This window comes from Lepisosteus oculatus, chromosome 8 (genome assembly GCF_040954835.1).
Source record: "Lepisosteus oculatus isolate fLepOcu1 chromosome 8, fLepOcu1.hap2, whole genome shotgun sequence".
Classification (NCBI taxonomy): Eukaryota; Metazoa; Chordata; class Actinopteri; order Semionotiformes; family Lepisosteidae; genus Lepisosteus; species Lepisosteus oculatus.
In genome coordinates, this window is record NC_090703.1 from 5,523,049 (window position 1) to 5,544,196 (window position 21,148).

General features: G+C 39.0%; 1 protein-coding gene across 10 annotated transcripts in view; it reads left to right on the forward strand.

Annotated features, from left to right (window-relative positions):
* Nucleotides 1-480: 480 nt before the first annotated feature.
* hectd1 (HECT domain containing 1) overlaps nt 481-21,148 on the forward strand; it is a 31,938-nt gene continuing 11,270 nt past the window's right edge. For 5 of the 10 annotated variants that reach the window (XM_015350142.2, XM_015350150.2, XM_015350145.2 and 2 more), the window contains exons 1-24: nt 537-793; nt 3,021-3,326; nt 7,509-7,743; nt 8,013-8,240; nt 8,659-8,940; nt 9,135-9,405; nt 9,746-9,822; nt 10,321-10,419; nt 10,577-10,691; nt 11,390-11,564; nt 12,088-12,226; nt 12,455-12,625; nt 13,095-13,317; nt 13,686-13,961; nt 14,097-14,173; nt 14,556-14,690; nt 14,881-15,027; nt 15,107-15,201; nt 15,292-15,397; nt 15,897-16,031; nt 16,123-16,262; nt 16,890-17,213; nt 18,759-18,925; nt 19,028-19,204. In XM_015350142.2, coding sequence (XP_015205628.2) covers nt 3,187-3,326; nt 7,509-7,743; nt 8,013-8,240; nt 8,659-8,940; nt 9,135-9,405; nt 9,746-9,822; nt 10,321-10,419; nt 10,577-10,691; nt 11,390-11,564; nt 12,088-12,226; nt 12,455-12,625; nt 13,095-13,317; nt 13,686-13,961; nt 14,097-14,173; nt 14,556-14,690; nt 14,881-15,027; nt 15,107-15,201; nt 15,292-15,397; nt 15,897-16,031; nt 16,123-16,262; nt 16,890-17,213; nt 18,759-18,925; nt 19,028-19,204 — 3,934 coding nt within the window. In that variant the 5' untranslated portion in view covers nt 537-793; nt 3,021-3,186. Of the gene's footprint in view, nt 794-3,020; nt 3,327-7,508; nt 7,744-8,012; nt 8,241-8,658; nt 8,941-9,134; nt 9,406-9,745; nt 9,823-10,320; nt 10,420-10,576; nt 10,692-11,389; nt 11,565-12,087; nt 12,227-12,454; nt 12,626-13,094; nt 13,318-13,685; nt 13,962-14,096; nt 14,174-14,555; nt 14,691-14,880; nt 15,028-15,106; nt 15,202-15,291; nt 15,398-15,896; nt 16,032-16,122; nt 16,263-16,889; nt 17,214-18,758; nt 18,926-19,027; nt 19,205-21,148 lie in introns of all 10 variants that reach the window. The other 5 variants (XM_015350146.2, XM_069193050.1, XM_069193049.1 and 2 more) reach the window with 2 other exon arrangements.

Consider the following 21,148-nt stretch of genomic DNA (forward strand, 5'->3'; position numbering starts at 1 on the left):
CGTTCAAATATTGTTTTTTATTTCACAAGCGGTTTTGACTAATTCATATCGCTTGCTGATAATGCGTAACGATGAAGTCACGGTGTTCAGCGCAACACAGAAACGTTTTGTTTGTCCGGCGTTTCACTGAATTGCATCATGCTGCATTTTCAAACCACGCGAAAGGTGTCAGGACAAGATACGTTTCGGTAAATATGATGAAATTGAACAGTACTGGGTAAAAAAAAAAACTCCACTTCCCCCATTCCTACTGGTATTTAAAGCCGACCACGAATGTTTCCCTACCCAAGCATCAGCTAATAATTATCTCAAGGTCAACAAGGTAAGGTAAGCATGACGCCAGAAGAAAAACAAAGTGGAGAGTCGGTTACCGGGACTGGCTGCCCAAAGTTTCTTTCACGGCCTACGCGTACACACGCCGTGCGCTGCGGTGCTGGGTAACAGCGCCCCCTGCGGCCGGCGCGGTGCCGTGCGCTGCTGTATTGGCAAGAGTGCTGCGCTGGGGGGTTTATTCGCAGAGACTCGTGATGCGGACGGGGACCAGCTGCCTCGCTTCCCCACGGTAGCTCTCTGTCTGAGGTCGGAGCGATCTGTCGGACTTTTCTTTTGTCACTTTCGGCCTCGGTGTCCGGGGAGAGCGAGAGAGTTGGGGGGGGGTGGGAGGCGGAAATTAACGGGGCGTCGTTGTTCCCGCAGCCTCTGTGATTGATCCTCGCCTTCTCGTTTGTTTTTTTTTTTTTACCCGTGTGTGAATCGGTTGTTGTTCCTCCTCCTCCTCTGCCGCAGCGAGAAGGTAAGTGTCGGCGCCGAGCGCGGGTCGGGCGGTTTCCTGGGTTGCGGAGGCCGAGCCAAGCGCTAGGGCCTGTGGGCGACTTGTAACTGGAGCCTCGCGGTTTGGAAGAAAACACCGGGCCGGTTGTAGGTTAATGTTGCAAAAACAAAACAACAGAACAATGTAGCCTTTTAACCTTCCCGATAGATATGTGGTATATAACTAGGCGATTGATGTAAGCCTGATTATGTTAGAATTTGGTAGTTTTGGAAGAAACACTCAGTGTTGTGTTAGCGGATAGTTGTTTGTATTTGATGTTTTTTTAAAACACGGCAGTGATGATAAAAGTATATTTTATGTATCTTATATATTGGAAGCGTTAAATAAAAATCGAATCCGCAACACTGTCTGGATTTTACATGATGTTTGAGCATATTACGACTTTTGCCACCGACACATTGCGGTGTTTTTAAAGTTTAACAGCGCATCAACAAATTAAGTTTGTTTTTCCGCATAAGGCCGAACAAATCAATAAAATGGATTCTTAAATCCACGTAGAATAACCTAGTTTTGATTTCCTCGAATCCAGGAAATTCTGTGGGTTAATATTTCTGTTTGAAATTTGAAGGGCAGTAGGTGTTAGTGTTATCAGATGTTCTGTACCTAATCTTATAATAATCGTTTGTTCCATTTTCGCCTGGTTTCACATGATAAAAGTGTTCTAAAGCTTTTCATATAAGGAATGGCGACAATCCATAATGATTATTGTTTATTCCCCTTATATGACAGTGCGTTTGAACACGAGAATTAATTACAGTTCTCAGACATTAACCTTTTTTAGGTACTAATGGTCATACAAAAGGCTAAGGGAAACACTCAACAAACCCGATCAAATATCCACGATCATTCACGTTTATGCAAATATAGGCTTTATATATTAAATACTTTTTTTTTTACTAAAAGCTATGTGCGTTTATTGCTGTCCTCTTGTTTGATAACGTTATTATTTTCTTAAAATATAACATCAATGTCGTATAGGAGATTAAAATTGATGTTAATGCTGTTCCAGAAATGTGTTGTTTGCATAGTACACGGGCCTTCAGAAGCAGTTGTGAAATATGAATAGGGAGTGAATGCTTTGTGGGATTTGTTTGGAAGTTGGGGAAAGAATGTGTTAAATTGCCCACCCTTGGACTTAGACAAAAACAAAGAGGGGTTTTCACAGTCTTGTTTACAGAACCACAAGCTAAGGAATACAGTGGTGCCTTTGGTCGCACAAAAACTTAATTTATGGGATGTGTGTGAATTAGTAAATTAACTATGTTGTAGTTGTAAAGGTGTTTTTCTCGACATGTTTGGTTAGATGAATGTTTCGAGGAGTAGTACTGCTAAATGCCGCTATGTCCAGGATATTTCACATGGAACGTAAACGTTCATGAAATGACAGGTGCTCAGATTTTGTAACATGGGCTGAAGGGTTTGTAAAGTCTGTCTGTTGGCAGTCTGTTTTAAGTCTTGCATAATCTTGTAGCCTATCTGTCTTATTTTGGGATGGTAGTCTGTCCTGGTGGAGGTGGGGTTTAGAGTTATATTATTGGCTCAGGTCACACTCTAGGAGAGTATGTAGAGTTAAGTGTGATTGATGCAGAGTAGTATAGTACTATATACATGATGCATTTCTTTCTGTAAATTGGACCACACAGAGAGAGAAACATGTAACCCTTTAGTTGTTATTTTAATATATGTATATAATGTAAGTGTGCATATTTTAGATCTGTAGAAATGTGTTTCTGAGATGTTACTGAAAAAGACATTGGGCCTATTTTGAGATATACTGCTTTATATTGAATAGTCCACTTTTCTTACTACCACCAGTTATAAATTGAGGCTGCTGGCTCATTAGGCACTGAAAGTAATTAATATTTACCCTAAAGTGAGGTGGAGGACTGTTATTTGATTCCATCAGAAAACAATGGCTGCATCTAAAGTCTGTTTATAGAAGGCCAGGCCCTGACAAAGACGCCGAGCCTATGGTTTCGAATTAAGCAGCTAACTAATCAGCTTAGGCTTTTGTGAGTCCTTCCAAATGTTCACTGTTTGGGCTGCATGTGAACCAGTTGAAAAGGTGGATTCATGCTGCAGGTAAAAATAGGCAGGCTGCTTGAACCTGCATGTTCCATGTCTTCATGCAATCGGATTGAAAAGGACAGCTTACATGTTTTACATTATCACCTTTCTTTTTCTCCAGGTGAAGACTGCATGAGACGGAAGGTGAGAAATAAAGATCTTCCTCTTCCCAGCTGATGCTTCTACAGCAGCCCCGGCTGTAGTTATATTTTTCTCGGATTCCCAGTTGAACCGGTAGCGAGTAGGACTCGGGCTGAAGCTGATTGGGCAGGGGAGTGCCGAGCAGCATGGCCGATGTGGACCCCGACACATTGCTGGAGTGGCTCCAGATGGGGCAGGGGGACGAAAGGGACATGCAGCTGATCGCTCTGGAGCAGCTGTGCATGCTCCTCTTGATGTCGGACAACGTGGATCGCTGTTTCGAAACGTGAGTGTGCACGCCGCGTTTCACGCCAGCCGTCGCCAAGGTTTTGTTTCAACCTGAAAAGTGCAGAGGGTTGCGGTGGGCGAGTGGTGATGGTCTGTACGAATTATTGCACTGACAGCTGTCATTTCCATTTTATTTCTCTCACTCTAAATTAAAAGCCCTCTAGTTACCAGAGGGAGACTCTGCTTTCAGATTGGCTGGATGCTCAGCCACTTGGTAAAGATGGTAACTCTTGAAAATGTTTGAGACATATCACATCTTGAACTTGTTAGTTCCTTAAGTAAAACATCCAAAATACAAAATAGATGTATTTTACAAGATGTAAATGCGATGGTGACTTGCTTATAGGTTATTTGAATAGGCTTGTTTGCCTTAAGTAATTTGCACATTGACTTGTGCTGAATAAATTTGAATAAGTACGTTTTGCATTTCCCTGTTTCACTGTGCTGTGCAATAAATTGATCAAAAACTTGGTAAATAACTTAATTACTGTTCCTTAGATGGTTTGGACTTAATATTTGTCTAGAAAGGCTTGTGTACTTTAGTTTTCAGCTATTTTAGATTAGAATAGAGTACCTCTGGTTATGTGACGTAAAATCAGACAAGACGTAAGCAGTGTCTGGGGAATTATTGATGGGTTCATTTCTGTCATCTGCACAAAATGTTAAGCATAATATGGTGCTTCAGCTGTCTATTGATCATCTTTACCACTTTGTTCATCATCCTTGGATGTGATTCATTTTTTTGTCCCTGAAGAGAGAGCAGGCAAGCGAGAGAGTAAATTTTAACTTGACCACATCCTTTAACTCACATTTCACACTTATAGCAAACTCTTTGACAAAGTTCTGGGGTGGAAGGTGACCTTCACTCTGTTGATGTATTCAGGGATATCTTAAATCTTCAGTTTTGCGATCCTAGAAGGTGAAGTGTTCCAGTGTAATTACTAAAGTGTGTGTTGAATGTTTTGGTGGGTTGAAAATGAGTCAAAAGTGAAACCCTTGTCTTCACAACTGTTGGTAAAAAGTTGATGATTCAGCTGACTCTTTGTGTTCTAACTGTGTGCTGTTCATTAAGGCTTAGATCATCACATGTCTCTATAGTGTTTTTAGTTAAAAATGAGTCAGTTTCCCTTTTGGGGAGTTGTTTTGGTTGTCCTTAATTTTTACTTTGCCTAGGTAATAGGCAAACTAAGGGATAACACAATATTGGTGCTTCCTCTTGAACTCACTAAGATTCATAAGAGACAACATGACTGCACTTCAAAGTTATTCAGTAGTACCAAACCCATTCTTTAAAATGTAAGGTTTAAGCAAAATTTATGTTTTAGTCCTTGTTCTGCCAAATTAAAAAAAAAAAAACATTTTAAAGGGTGAGGAATTGCAGGGCTACCCCCATTAAATGGGATTTTGGAGTTTCTGTCTTGGAGAATTGTTGGATTATGTGAACTAGGGGCTTTACAGTGCATTAAAGGTGTGTCTGGATTTCAACAGTGTGCCTTTTATTGAAATACCCTTAACACTGACTTGTTTCAGAAACAAATGACCCAAGTGCAAATTGTGGTTTCAAAACTATTGGGAATAGTTTTATTTAAATATTACCAAGCCACAGTCCGTTTTATAATCTACTAACAATTGACTTAAATCTGAACAGATGAATATTGATTAAGTTTTGTGCTAGTATTGAATAACACAGAAGTGATTCTTAACTTCTGCCAGGTGTACTAATGCATAACCATATATAACCATATGTATTTTATTCTTCATTACAAACAGTAAGAAGCAATAAGCAACATAATTTAACTACAATGTAAAACATTCTAAAAATCCCAGTCATTTTTCATTCAGATGCTTAACTATTTCAGCCAATACAAACTGGAAAGACAGTACAAGGCAAGCTCTTGCACTAAAAGATGTAAGATTCTTGCATAGTCTTTCAATCTTTGGTTTTTGTGCAACCTGCTATTTTCATTTCTCATTATTCACTGAACCTATTCACAGCTCTACTCTACATATTAAATTAGATTGTTTTGGGGAGGCTGCTTTTTAAATACTTGACTTTTCTGTCTTTCATTTTAATATCTCTCTGCTTTAATGCTTGTAGTGTCAGTTCTAAAACAATTGCTCAAAAAGGAAGATGGAGACTTCTGGTGATACACTATTCACTATTTCTCTTTTTAATGTTGGCGTGCTGTAAGTTAGCAGTCTGTTAGTGGGCTTAAAAGAGAAAATTAGTTCCAGATGGAGCTTTGGAGTATGATGCCCCTTTTTAATCAGTGGAAGTTTAAGATGCAAAATAACTATAGTCAAATAACTATACAGTAGATCAAAAATCTACCAAGGAGCTTTAAGATAATGTTGTATCTTTTCAAAATTGCCAGTGGAATTTCAATATTTGTATTTAGTTTTGACATTATCTGCAATTCACTATCATTATTCTCCTTCAAACAAACCTTTTGGAGCCTCCTGAGTAGCCCAGCTGGTAAATGCCCTTGCCCGAGTGCCGGTGGGGGTGTGTGAGCCTGGTCACATTGCCGACGGACCAGGACTGGCCAAGTGGAAGCATGCCATTGGTTGACCCTGATCAAGGCCAGGGTGGAAAGGGTCAGACATGGTGCTCTCACCTCTTACCCATGTGCTTGCAGGCAGGGGTTGTGCCTCTCCTCATGTTGGTGCAGAAACGTGGCTTAAGTAAGCTGGGAAAGAAAAGGAGTTTTTAAATAGCCACCGATTCAGTGTGTTCAAAATAAAGTCATAAGGGAAATAAAGATTAGTAAGGGCTTGTAATTTTTTTTGTGTTGTCAAATTGCACTGATCTTAGCCTGTCAGGAATGTCATGAAGTATGTAGCTTTTTTTACAGCATCACAAATGAAAGCATCACAATTTTTTATTACGCTTTTAGGCTTCCTTTTATTTTTGCTCCTTCTGTTTTTTTCCTCCTTTTCCAAATGAGAACGTGGGCTAATTTTAGAACTAGGAGACAAGAATGAGAAGTCAACAATAATAGCTGTTCTGTCAAAAACAAAAACAGTTACATTATTGAAGTAGTGCTACTACTTGCCAATGAATGTTTTTTTTAATACATTCTTAGCCTGTAGCTGTCTGATACAGCATAGATTTTGAAGGAGATTTTTAAGTGTACATAATGAAGACATGTTTTTGAGCCTTTTTCCGGTCTTTAATTGTAGGAAGGTTTTTAAATAAAATTTGAAATCGGTCCACTTTTTGGAGTTTTTTAGTTTGAGTGCAAATGAGGTTTACTTTAGCGTCACTGTTGTTTCCATTTATGCAAATGATAAGATGGAGGAACAAACTGATACTGTGAGTTTGTACATTTGGCACTACAGCTAAATAGTTAAGACAGGAGAGACTTTCACCAAACTGGGGTTGTTGAGGTTAAATCTCAGTTTCATATTTTTGTCTTGCAAGTGAAAATGTCTTTTAAAGGGGCCATCACATCATTTTTATCTCCATTAATATGTAGATATAGGGTTGTTATTACATCATATTTGCAAAAATAGAAGTGCCATAATCCAAGATAGAAACTTTTGATTTAACTTCAAAGAGACCTTCTCTGAGAGAGAAGCTCATTTACTCCCTGTTATCTGGATTGTAATGACATTCCGTACAAAAAAACAATACAAGTTAGATATTTGCCAGAGTAATTCTTTAAGGCGTATAATAAAACTTCTAAAGTTTGGGCAACTTGACAAATTTGCTTGCTTGCTTTAAGTTTTTTCCATCAGTTTTTTTAAGATGCTGTGCTCATGAGGTCTTGAAGTGTTTGCAATTAAACAGTCATCTCCAAAACAACAGATTGTCTTCTAAACTGAGGGGAAAAGTCAGCCTAATTGAATTATTTTAATAATTTCATTATTTAGTAAGGAGCCTGGCTACACAGGCAGAACTAATAAAATAATTAGATTAGTGATCAGTTATTTAGCTTGAATTTACAGATGATAAAATGTGATGTCAAAGGAAGGGTTGTGTTCTGCTCAGGTATTCTGTTGCCCTGTTAAGTGGAGAAGAGATTTTAGACTTTGAAGGTTTGAACATCTATAAGAATTAGGTCATACATTATATAAAATACATTTTGTTTTATTAAAGATGATGCAGTTCCATTTCCTGTTGTATAGTAATTGCATATTGTGTCTGTGTATTTCATTTTAAATTTATTTTTCTTAGGTGCCCCCCAAGAACGTTCCTACCAGCACTATGCAAGATCTTTCTGGATGAAAGTGCTCCAGACAACGTATTGGAAGTGACAGCTCGTGCCATAACATACTACCTGGATGTGTCTGCTGAATGTACTCGGAGGATTGTGGGAGTGGATGGTGCTATAAAAGCACTTTGTAACCGTTTGGTTGTTGTTGAACTCAATAACAGGACCAGCAGGGATCTAGCTGAGCAGTGTGTAAAGGTGATGATCAGGTTTTTCTAGCTAGTACTTGGATCTTCTGTTGTGTGAGACATGCTTCTTGGGCAGTCCTTAGTTTGTACTTAGTACAGATGATAACCTGACAATTCTGCTTTAAATATTTATGAGTAAATATAAAAATTATGGAAGAGCTTCTCTTGATGTTTAGATTATACAGTACATAAACCTGTGAATTTTAGGATTGAGGTTGATCTTCACCAATAATAGCAAAGCTTGGCCAATAATAGTGGATGTTTTTTTTTTTCTTCTAGGTGCTAGAACTGATTTGCACAAGGGAATCAGGTGCTGTGTTTGAAGCTGGTGGACTGAACTGTGTGCTGAGCTTTATTCGGGACAGCGGTCATCTGGTCCATAAGGACACTTTGCACTCTGCAATGGCTGTAGTATCCAGGCTGTGTGGTAAAATGGAGCCTCAGGATTCCTCATTGGAAACCTGTGTTGAGTCTCTCTCCAGCCTGCTCAAACATGAAGATCACCAGGTAAAAACAACATTTGTCCTCATTCTTTATAGTTAGTTGGCTACTTTTATGTGAAGCTTAGAGATGCAGTGTGACAAAATATAGATGTCAGCCTGTTTATTTGCATGGTTTTCCTTTATCACGGTAGTGTAACTTCTTGCTCTAAGCTTGTTAAATCATGGTCCCAGCTATTCTGTCGAGTTCCCATGACACTATTCATAAGAGTATTGTGTTAACTCTGCTCTTCTTTCTGGATTCCTCTCTTGACTTTCATAACCTGGCCTACCTACAGCTTCATTTTAATTGGTGAAAAGATTTCTTATTTGTCTAGTAGGGCTCTGGTTCGTGATTGAACTCGCTATCTATCGCTATGTGTGGAATGAGCTTTGGGGGTGCTGTTGACAAATATGCAAGCAATCATTTGTTTTTCCACCTCTAGGTGTCTGATGGAGCTCTGCGCTGTTTCGCCTCTCTAGCTGACCGGTTTACCCGGCGTGGTGTAGACCCAGCTCCGCTAGCCAAGCATGGCCTGACAGAGGAGCTTCTGTCCCGCATGGCAGCGGCCGGGGGCACCGTGTCAGGCCCATCTTCCACCTGCAAGCCAGGCCGCACCTCCACTGGCGCCACAGCCACGGCGGCAGACTCCAAAGTCAGCAACCAGGTGTCCACCATCGTCAGCCTGCTGTCCACGCTGTGCAGGGGTTCCCCTCTAGTGACGCATGTAAGAGCTTTTAAAAACCTCCTGGGGTTGGGGGGTGATGTGTCCTTCCTCTGCTTCCGTTTGTATTAAACTCTGTATAGCATTGGTTTTGTTGCGCCATATTTGGAGTAAATAAAGTTGGTATTAATTTACATGGCCACCTTGCCAATCAAGACCTTGGGTTTCATTGCCTTTTCTTGGCATATTCTGCACAGGATCTGTTGAGGTCAGAGCTGCCCTACTCTATAGAGAGCGCCCTGCAGGGTGATGAGAGGTGTGTTCTGGACACCATGCGGCTGGTGGATCTCTTACTGGTGCTGCTGTTTGAAGGACGGAAAGCCCTGCCAAAGTCCAGTGCTGGATCCACCGGCAGAATCCCTGGCTTGAGGAGGCTCGACAGCTCTGGAGAGCGCTCTCATCGACAACTGATAGACTGTATTCGCAGTAAAGACACTGATGCTTTAATAGATGCCATTGATACCGGAGGTAAGTCAGCGTGGTACATTCTGCACTGATTGTTTAATGTGCTTGTCCTCCTGCTTTATTTATGGTTTACCGTGTTCACAAAATTCAAGCCAATACAGATTCACCCTTTGAATTTTTTTTCAGCACATACAAATTTGCAGAAGCACTAATAATTTTAGCATTATCTCTACAAGTTAGAAGCAGTGTTAATAATTAGCTTAAATGTTATCTATTGATAATGAGTAACGTTAAACATCATAGCATCAGTAAGCAGATGAAATTTGATTCAGTACCTCATGATACAATTACATTTTTTAAACATCTAAGTACTTTAGGTGATTTTTAAAAATTGTTCTTTTAGCCTTTGAAGTAAATTTCATGGATGATGTAGGACAAACCCTTTTGAATTGGGCCTCTGCGTTTGGTACTCAAGAAATGGTAAGCTGCTATTCTTTGATTTTTGTGTAGAGACTGATATTTACCAAGCTTTTCATGCTCGTTGATGTTTTGAGTAATGCAATTATATTTTGTACAACAGCCTCTTAACCTAATCATAGCTTTAACTTTTTGTGCGCTTGACAAATTTTACAAGTTGTACTGTGGAAAATAGCCAAAGGGAAAAAAATCTTCATTGTTTGACATTAAGACAGCTGGAGGTTATAAGTGCGTTTTACTAAGCTGCTTGTAAGAACTCATTGAAGATGATGCACAGCCTTTCCAACAAGTAAAGGCAATCCTCTGCCGAGTTTGGTTACTATAGAAACTAGCTCAACAAAAGAGGGCTTTTTGCATAATCTCCTCTGAAGCTTCCCGACAATTGAACTCTGAAGTAACTTTTAATTAGTCATGCCATGCTAATGACCACCTTTGTTCTTATGGTTTACTACACTAACTGAAATAAACAAGTGTGTACAATGCTGTTTGCTTGTTTCCCAGGTGGAGTTCTTGTGTGAAAGAGGTGCTGATGTCAATCGCGGTCAGAGGTCGTCTTCGTTGCATTATGCAGCATGCTTTGGAAGACCCCAGGTAGCAAAGGTACAGTGCTAAAGCTCCCCCTGTTGGCATACTTTCTGTTCTACATGTTTTGTTACAATTGCATAAAACCTCAGGAAATTTCTAGTTTCTTCAACTGCTGAGCCAAAGTTGTAGAACTGAGATATTGTGTAAAATTTGTTTATTTTTTTCCCTGCAGACTTTGCTGCGCCATGGAGCCAATCCAGATCTTAGAGATGAAGATGGTAAAACTCCCTTAGATAAAGCGCGAGAGAGAGGGCATAGTGAGGTAGTTGCCATTCTCCAGTCTCCAGGTGAGCACGGCTCTGTTTGCTTGTATTCTAGTTGCACAGCAGAAAGCAAACTTTAATAAAAAAACATTGATATATTTCAAAAGCGATCAGGACCCTGTTTTTCAGTTTCTCATGAAGAAGCTCAAAGGCTTTGAATTTCTGTTTTCCATCATGTCCTGACATCCTATATAAGGCCATTTACACACACTTCTTCATGCCTCTGATAAAGTAAACATTAATGTTGCCTGCTTCCAAGAAACCTCTCTACAGTACTCACTTGCGAAGATTATATGGCACCTGCTTGTGTTAAAAATAAAAATATTTATTGGTTCAATTTATATTTTACTGAAAGGGAAACTTTTTTTCAAATCGCTTTTTGAAACTAATGCACAAGATCTTTCATTGCGGTCAGTTAACATGTAGGCCATTATCTTCCCCTATCATGAGGAAAAAACATTGTAAGAAATACTTTTTTTTCTACACCTTCTCAGTAAGGTGCTGTATGATCCCTTTAATTATATTTAAGTGGTTTTAGGATTTAAGTTTTCCTTTCTTAAGTAGTAAAACATGCTTACGCAAGCAAATTTCCTATTCCTTACTTGAATAAAAGGTGCAAGTTAATGTGATGATAGAAACAGTCCAATCGTTCTGATTCTTGGCGAGCCCATGTTAATTGAGCATGTATTTGTTTTTTACAACATAAATGATGTGCTTTCCAGGTGATTGGATGTGCCCAGTCAATAAAGGTGATGACAAAAAGAAGAAAGATGTGAACAAAGAGGAGGAAGAGGGCAATGAACCAAAAGGTGACCCTGAAATGGCTCCCATATATCTGAAGAGACTGCTTCCAGTATTTGCACAGACCTTCCAAGAAACTATGCTCCCTTCAATAAGGTAAACCAATTTTAAATTCCTTCTGTCACGCCTAGAAATGGGAACTAAAAGAATAGTTTTTGACTTAATGTTTTAGCAGTCTGAGTAAATAAGGGGGAGCAACTGTGGGGATTATGATAATAACAGGCATGTTATTGTCCTCGATTCTACTGTCCATGTTCTGGAGTTGTTGAGTTGTGTAAAGTGAGGATTTAATCTATGTACCTTTTCTGTAGATTCCTCTATTTTGTCGAAAAAGGTAAAAGCATACTTCTTAATCCGTTATCAGACTGGTTGGATTGCAGAGGTTTTCCCCCCCCCCTCACAAAACCCATAATATTGGTAAAAAATCAGGCAATGAAGTAATAGTTCTTAATTGAAAAAATGTTATACATACAAATTCTGAATTTAAATAAGGATTATACCTTTTAAAAATACATGCGACATGAAATTATTTTAAAGAATATGTGGAAATTGTAGCATATCTAAAGTGGAAATTAACAGAGTTCAGTCTTTACATGTATTTACTTTTTTTTTTAAACAGGAAAGCAAGCCTTGCCCTTATCAGGAAAATGATCCACTACTGCTCAGAAGCCCTTCTGAAAGAAGTGTGTGATTCTGATGCCGGACATAATCTGCCTACAGTATTAGTCGAGATCACAGCAACTGTTCTTGACCAGGAGGTGAACGGACATTTATTATCTTTACTACATAATCATGCTGCTCTGAAGATTTACTGTGTCCTTCCCAGAAACTTTATACTTTTATGAAGGTTAAGGAGTATTTTTGTTTTGCCGAAATTAAGCCTTATGCCTTGGTATGCATAGAGGTCCATTAAATAAATTTGTAAGAACTGTTTTTCTGATCAAAGTGCATTTTGGTTGGCTAAATGTGAAATACTTTCCCCTTAGGATGACGATGATGGACACTTACTGGCTTTACAGATCATAAGAGATCTGGTTGATAAAGGTGGAGATGTTTTCTTAGACCAGTTGGCCCGCCTTGGCGTTATTAACAAGGTGTCGACCCTGGCCGGACCGACATCAGACGATGAGAATGAAGAAGAGTCAAAGCCGGAGAAGGTAAAAGGCCCTTTTGAAATAGGATTTATGCCTAAAGTGAAATTAAGAAAAATCTGTCAGGATTATAAACGAGTTTTACTAAACACAGCTGTTAAACACTTGTCGGGTAGCAGACGTATCTCAGCAGTAAGTTAGAGGGTTTGCTTCACCAACGTTTCTCCCAATCCTGAAACAAAATCCACCAAAATGATCGAGAATCATTGATTTTTTTAACATGTCCTTCTGGGCCTCAGAAACCATGTTCTTGATTTAATTTTTTTAAACTTTTCAATCAGTGGTCAAAAACCATGACGTTTTCTCTTTTGAAAGCAAAGCCGAGAAGCTTTAGCTTTAATGAAAACCAGGGGACCGTGTGACGATGAAAGCCCCGTTGTAGAAGATGAGTGGAGGTTGTCTGTTTCGTGGGCAAAACTAGACATGTTGGCTTACATTATGGTGTGCAAGCTCGAAAGTGGTGATGTTCCCACAGGAGGATGAGCCCCAGGAAGATGCCAAAGAAATCCAGCAGGGGAAGCCATACCATTGGAGGGACTGGTCTATCATTCGAGGGCGAGACTGTTTGTATATCTGGAGTGACGCGGCTGCCCTGGAGCTGTCGAACGGCAGCAACGGCTGGTTTAGGTTTATTCTCGATGGTAAGCTAGCCACCATGTACTCGAGCGGGAGCCCTGAAGGTGGATCTGATAGTTCAGGTACAGTTCTTTCCTTACTTTTTAAATTACCTTGTTTACTAAGCAAAGATAAGTTCTGAAAAGATTACCTTTACCTTCATTTATGATTGTAGTTGGACTAGTAAACAATAGCTGTCTTTTTCAAAAGAAAGTGGAGTTAATATACCTTAGAACCGGGGTATAAAATGACTTAATTGGGGGAATATGATTCTGTTTACAAAAAAAGACAACGCAACGATTGGAAACATGGAGTCTACAGTTCTCTCTATCAACTTTGTTGTGTAGCCACGTTTTGTGTAAGCATGATGTGTTAATATGGTTGGATACTCAAATGACTGGATGCAGAGCAACCCGCCTCATTCCGCTTGAAATGGTTTTGTCTTGAACAGAGAGCAGAAGCGAGTTTCTTGAGAAGCTGCAGAGAGCACGGAGTCAAGTGAAACCTGCAACCGCGAGCCAGCCTATTCTTTCAGCTCTGGGGCCGACCAAACTCACTGTGGGAAACTGGTCTCTTACCTGCCTGAAGGAAGGGGAAATCGCAATCCACAACTCTGATGGCCAGCAGGCTACCATACTCAAAGAGGACCTGCCAGGCTTTGTCTTCGAGTCCAACAGAGGGACCAAGCATTCTTTCACTGCAGAAACATCCCTGGGTAAGTTTGTAGGTAAGTGTGTGGAGAGAAGAACGACAGGTAAGGTTTGGAGTTAGCGCTGCGAATATCATGTAAACTTTTTTTTTTTCTTCAAGCCGTGAAATATCCGGTGTTCTGATTTTGGTTTCTCTGTTCTGGCAATTCAAGGTTCGGAATTCGTTACCGGTTGGACTGGAAAAAGAGGAAGGAAACTTAAATCCAAATTAGAGAAAACTAAACAGAAGGTAATTTTGTAAACTGAAGAGGACTCATTTGTTATATGCTTTTTACTAAAACTAAAATCTAGACCCAGCGCTTTATGTAGAAGTGTAATTTGGTTATGCTTATTCTTTAATGTCATTGTTAATGCTTCCCACAGATGTGTATTTTGTAGCTCAGCAAAAAAGAACATTGTTTTCTTGGTTATAATGAACAAAACGAATGGTTTTTACATTTCACCCATGGAAGAGATTTAAGCTAATGTTTCCTATAGATATAGGTAATGTAGTGTTGCTTTCATTACATAGTGTTACTGTAACTAATGCAGGATATCCAGAATTCTAGGAATTGTGGCAAAGCATAACATCGACAACAGTATTGTTCTGAAAAAGTATTCTTCTTCCCAAGGTGAAAACCATGGCGAGGGATTTATATGATGATCATTTTAAAGCTGTCGAGAGTATGCCAAGAGGAGTTGTAGTCACATTGAGGAACATTGCTACCCAGCTGGAATCTGCATGGGAACTCCATACAAATAGACAGGTAAGTAAAAAAATTGTAATTTAAATGTGTGAAATAGATATATTGGATAGATTTTTTGGTTAAGGAGTATTTATGTAGTATATTGAGACATTGCAACAGTATAAATTATTGTGAACATAATTTATTAACATCACAAAAAATATAATTACAGTCCTTGAAGAATGTTAATAAGCAAAATCTTTTTTCCTAGTGTATTGAGGGAGAGAACATGTGGCGAGATCTAATGAAGACTGCTTTGGAAAACTTAATTGTGGTTTTGAAGGATGAAAACACCATCTCTCCCTATGAAATGTGTAGCAGTGGCCTTGTGCAAGCACTTTTTACAGTACTAAACAATGTGAGTATTAAATAACATTTGTTCGTTTGTACTACTTTATGTATTTGCCGCCTTTAACTTTTCTCTCTTCTCTCAATAGAGTGTGGATCTCGAGGTGAAACATGATTGTAGGCCATTAATGGAAAGAATCAATGTTTTCAAAACTGCATTTAGTGAAAATGAAGATGATGAAAGGTAGTTTTAATCCATTTTATAAAGCAACATTTATAAGTTTTGCATTGATTTTCAAGCAGCGTCTCATATACTGTTTTGTTTTTTCTTCAGTCGACCCGCAGTTGCCTTAATTAGAAAGCTTATTGCAGTTTTGGAATCAATTGAAAGGCTTCCTCTTCACTTGTATGATACACCAGGATCTACATATAATCTACAGGTAAAATATACAGGACATTACAAAACCTTAAGCATCGATGTTTGTATTATGACTTGAATATCATCAGGGAAGTCAGTTTATTTCTAAAGATAAAGAGGGCACTAGGTTTAATCATTTTCCCGGCAATGACTGAACCTTTAGATCATTTGTGCATGAAAAGTTTTTGAATTGTCAGACATCAAAACAGATCTTAGGTGCAAGAGAAACTGCAGTTCAGATTTGCTGCTGCATTACTGTTAATCTAATTGCACCCTTGACTAGGGTATGAAATCTGTTATTAAAGCACCACATCTTTACTTGCAGAAAAAGTGTAGCTACATATGTCTAAAACTAACACCTGATAGTCATCAGGCTGTATGAAAATATATTTTTGCCTTTTGGTTTTGCTCTTTAAAGTATAAGTATTTATTAATGCTTAACATTGTGGATAAATAGAATAATAATGCTAGGCAGTGCAATTATAGACTTTTCTGCATGAACTGTCTGAATGTTGTTCTAGATTCTAACTAGAAGACTGAGATTTCGCCTGGAGCGTGCCCCTGGTGAGACAGCTTTGATTGACAGGACAGGAAGAATGCTTAAAATGGAGCCTCTGGCTACCGTGGAGTCCTTAGAACAGTACCTCCTCAAAATGGTATTTTTTCTTGTATTGATGAATTTATTAACCATAAGTTCATTCATGGTTTCATTCCGGAGCTAAACGAATGGTGTTTTTTTTTCCTCAGGTGGCAAAGCAGTGGTATGACTTTGACAGGTCCTCCTTCGTGTTTGTCAGAAAGCTGCGCGAGGGACAGATGTTTACATTCAGGCACCAGCATGACTTTGATGAGAATGGAATCGTGTACTGGATTGGGACCAATGCAAAGTAAGATGATTGTTAAAAATGTTTTAATGGAACTAGACAGATTAAATATTTCAAGTGTTAGGTTTTACGATGCAACATGAACAGTACTAAAGTACGGGAGCTGATGCTAAATGACCTAATGAAATATTTATGAACAATGTTTGAGCGCCTACCTCATCCGGTTGGCAGAATGACTAGTCTGAAAGATGTTTTATTACTCAGAAGTGGGTGGCTAGATGCAGAACTGAATGCATTGTTAAAATGGTCTTAAATAACAATGTTTCTGTTATTTGTGAGAAAAGAAGGGATGTAGTGGCTGCTACACTTTTTTTAGGTAGCAAAGGCCAAATGCTTTTGATGGCTAGTTCAGAAAAATTCCCCCCCAGTGTGGGCGGTATACTGACGATTGACCACCCACCTTGAACAGCGTCACTCTCTTCAAAAAGAACATGTTGTCATTTTAAATCATACAATGTACAAGCTTTTGTGTATTCGTTCCCTATAAATGAATTCTTAAATGTTTCCTACTGTTTCCCTCAATCCTTTCAAGTTTGTTGTAGTTTTGTTATATTTTTATTGATTTAATAGTAACACCACATTTTGATTGCCCAGCGTCAGATTCTCACTGCGAGTCTGCTACTGTTTCAGAACTGCATATGAATGGGTCAATCCTGCTGCTTATGGACTTGTGGTGGTGACTTCATCAGAAGGGAGAAATCTACCTTATGGGCGTTTGGAGGACATTTTAAGCAGAGACAGCTCAGCCCTTAACTGCCACACCAATGATGATAAGAACGCTTGGTTTGCACTAGACCTTGGGCTGTGGGTGATTCCCTCTGCATACACTTTACGACACGCTCGTGGCTATGGGCGCTCCGCTCTGAGGAACTGGGTGTTTCAGGTGTCTAAGGATGGACAGAACTGGACGACCTTGTACACCCATGTGGATGACTGTAGTCTCAATGAGCCAGGGTATGTTCTCAAATCTAAAATATGCAACAGTAATTGCTTAGATCTCTCTCTTTAATAGTGGTGCTCGGGGTTACCAGTTATAAATCTCGTCTGTAGTTGAGCCATTCTCTCCATATAAGAGGTTTGAAAAGAGCATGGTGGGGTTTTGATGTTTTTCTTGAATTCCTTGCTAACCTTTGGCAACAACAGATGTAAAATGAATTAGATTTGGGTAACTGAATTTTCTGATTGTTTTTCCAGAAATTTGAGCGTTTTTCAGTTGAATGTCAAAATAGAGGGTAAAGAGAATTCGATTTTAAAAACAAAGAAATGTCTGTGTTGGTTAGTGAAATTCAGAGAAAATATGCCTTTATTGAACAGATTTAAGCATGATGTTTCCTTGAGGTTTTTTTAAGTGTACTAGGCTGCAACGTAGCTTAGCTGGAATGTTCTATCAACAGCATTCCTCATTCCCAGATACTCATACAAACATCTAAAGATTGGCATGTTCTCTTTAGTTATATACTTGTTATATTGCAAAATAAAGATTTTTCAAATCCTTATGCTTGCAGCTATCTTCCTAGCTTGCCCCCTTTGTAAGAGGTGGATTGAAGATCATTGGAGCATTCATTCATTTGTGGTGTCTAGTTTCTCATTATAGTCTTGAATGACATTGCTTGACCAACAGTGTATTTAGCTGTACAGAATTGATCTTAAGAAATACATGCGCCTGACAAACTATTTTACAGGGAGCGCTTGAAAGAATCTATGAATTGTTCATTAAGTGAACAAATAATGATCTCAGCCTTTTAAGCTAATGAACCCATTCCATCAAGTACAGTTAAGTCTCTTTGTCTTACCATTTGGTTCTGTAGATGCATCTTCTGAAAGTGTTCTGCCTATTTCATGTGGTTGTACAGGCTTTTGAAAGCAATATTATGTACAGAAAATTTACAGTGAGTAAATTTTAGGAAGTTGTTACAAGGCAAAATGTTTTGAGAGCAGGTGGTGGGTGAAGGAGAGGAGTAGTGTGTTATACATGAGTCTGGTACTTCATTTCTGCTGCAGGCACAGATGACTGTCTGTGCCTCCACGTACCACCAACGTTTGTGGTTCATGTCCTTTGCCAACATGATGCAGAGGGTTTGAGAGAGTTTTGTGATTTGAGGTACTTTTTTTAGGCACCAATTTAAAAACTGTTCAGAAAAAAATGCCCCTACCTATAAATGCTCATTTTCTGTGTGTAATCTTTATTTTGCTTGGTACGTCACTAAATGGTAACCTGGATATAAACATTTTTTATTTTAATTAGAAACAAATGTGTACATCAAGCCTTAATGTTCGTGCTCAATTGCTGCAGCATGGTAAATACCGAACGATTGTTCGCAGTTCGTGCTGAGTGTAATTTAATTATCCCGGAACAGGTCGTCAATATAATTGCGGCATTTATTGTTCTACCGGGTGAAGCGGGCAAAATTCATTGACAAAACGTGAGACAAGTCTTTTTTTTGCTTTTACCTGCCATTGATGAATAAATGAATGCCATGTGCGTCTTTGACTTCAAAGGTCTACAGCTACATGGCCCTTGGACCCTTCTAAGGATGAGAAGCAGGGCTGGAGACACATAAGAATAAAGCAAATGGGAAAGAATGCTAGTGGTCAGACTCACTACCTCTCTTTGTCGGGGCTGGAGCTTTACGGAACTGTCAGCGGAGTGTGTGAAGACCAGTTAGGTGAGTGTAACTGGGAATGCTCTAAATTGTCAGAATGAAAGCCACCCTCGATTGTCTTAGTCTGATAATGATGTGCTTTATCCACTAACTTAAATGTCACAGGCAAGGCTGTGAAGGAAGCCGAAGCCAATCTGAGGAGACAGAGGCGTCTGTTTCGCTCCCAGGTCATGAAGTACATTGTTCCGGGAGCTCGTGTAGTCCGGGGTATTGACTGGAAGTGGAGGGACCAGGATGGGAACCCACCAGGAGAGGGCACGGTGACGGGGGAGGCGCACAACGGTGAGGACAGGCGATAGGAATGCGCCGTGGGTGTGTTTTGGATGGTGGTGATTTTTGTTTCTAACACTTAAGTTTGTTTTTTTTAAGAAGCGATCTAGAAAGCATCTTTGGACCAAGGGATGGTATTGTTTACGATTTAGCAACTGGGTATCAGACTGTCCTAAATGTTACTGGGATATCTCAAAGGTTCAAGGCAATGGTATTCATGCCTAGTCCTCCATGGCCTCAGTCTTCCAGGTTTTAATGATAATGAGTAGAAATCTAAAACTGGTAGTAATATAGACAAAATAAATGACTGATTTTAGATAGTCATTTTAGAGTCCATAGTGGAATAATTCTTCTGTGATAGAAGATATGACTGCTCTTCAGTATCAAGAGTGAATATCAGAGCTTTAGGGTATCAAACAGATTTAAATTTAGTTTTATACCAGTCTGACATGCCATAACTGGGTTTCATCAGTGAATTACAGTAGTGTGGAATACCTTTAGAGTGTATAAACCACTACCTGCAATGGCCCTGTGATCACTGTGGTATATAGATGCTGGATATAATCCAGAGAGGCCTTATTGCTGTAAAATTATCCAGTAAAATCTGGATAATTAGACCAATAGGATTGGACCTAAATGAATAACATTTTAATAAAGAGCTTTTTTTTATCAATTTACCTTCAATGTATTTAAAGTAAAGCAAGTAACTCCAATAATGCACAGAATGTAATGAACAGTGCATCTACGTGTCACATTGTACCTTTACAAAAACAATTTGTAGAGGAATAATGGGCAGAAATGTATTTTTCCTCTGAATCTCATTAAAACCAAGAAAAACGGCAGTCTCTGAAAGCTTTGCATCTCTTAAAACCTGGCACCTAGAGTAGATTCATTCTGTATTTAGGTGCATAAATTAATGACCCTGTTTAGTACTGTATTCTTGGACATGTGTATTTCTACTCAGTGATTATAGGATTTTGAATCCCTCCATGGTTTAAAGAGCAGTTCAGTCCCTTCTCCATGACAGGGATGCTCAGCTCCAGTCCTGGAAAGCTGCTGTCTGTTTAGGTTTTCATTCCAGCTCAGCACTTAATGAGCCAGCTGAAGTAATTATTGCCCTGACTGGAATTCACCAGCTTTTCCCAGCTTTTAGGTACTGCTGATTTTTAAGGAGACCCACAAAACCTGTTAGACTGTGGCCCTCCAGGACTGGAGTGGGGCAGCTCTGGTCTACAGTGTGCATGTAACTGCAAATGTTATGTGATCAAGGATTTTTTCTTTTTTCCCCACAAGCTTTGTACATAAGGCAAAGCTTATTTTCCTGTTGCTATTCAAGCATGATAAATTAATTGAATCCTTTAAATTCCCTTTCAAGGACCAGAATTCATCATCTTACACGCAATTTCATTTAATATTTTCTCTTTTGTCTTTTTATGCTACCTCCACAATTCCTTTTTGTTCTTAACTGAACTTTGAGCACATTTTTGAGTTTTTTAAAGGTCTTTTTTCCCCTACACTTAACAGGTAACCTTTTCATACTAAGCATTTTCTTCATTGCAGTTGGATCTTTGGGCAGTCACATTTTCATGTTTAAGATTTTTAATGACTTATTTCCATTAATCAGCTAAGTGCATGTTGATGTCACAATTTTGCAAGCAACAAATGGACTTGATTGCAATTTTGTTTACTTTGATGGAAATACTTCAGTTCCATTTCTTTCTGAGTGGCTTTTAGCTTGGCGTTTGCAATATTCTACTTGGCTTTTTGTCATTTTCTGTAACTCATGTTTCTATTTCATTGCTTCACCTGGACCAGACTATGCTGTGTATCAGTCTGTTGATTGAGGCACTTAATGATATTGATCATTTTATTTTAATGGCTCCATTTCCAAATTGCAGTTTTTTACTCCTTCAGAAATGTTTTAAGGAGTATATGTGGTTGAAAATTGAATTTTCC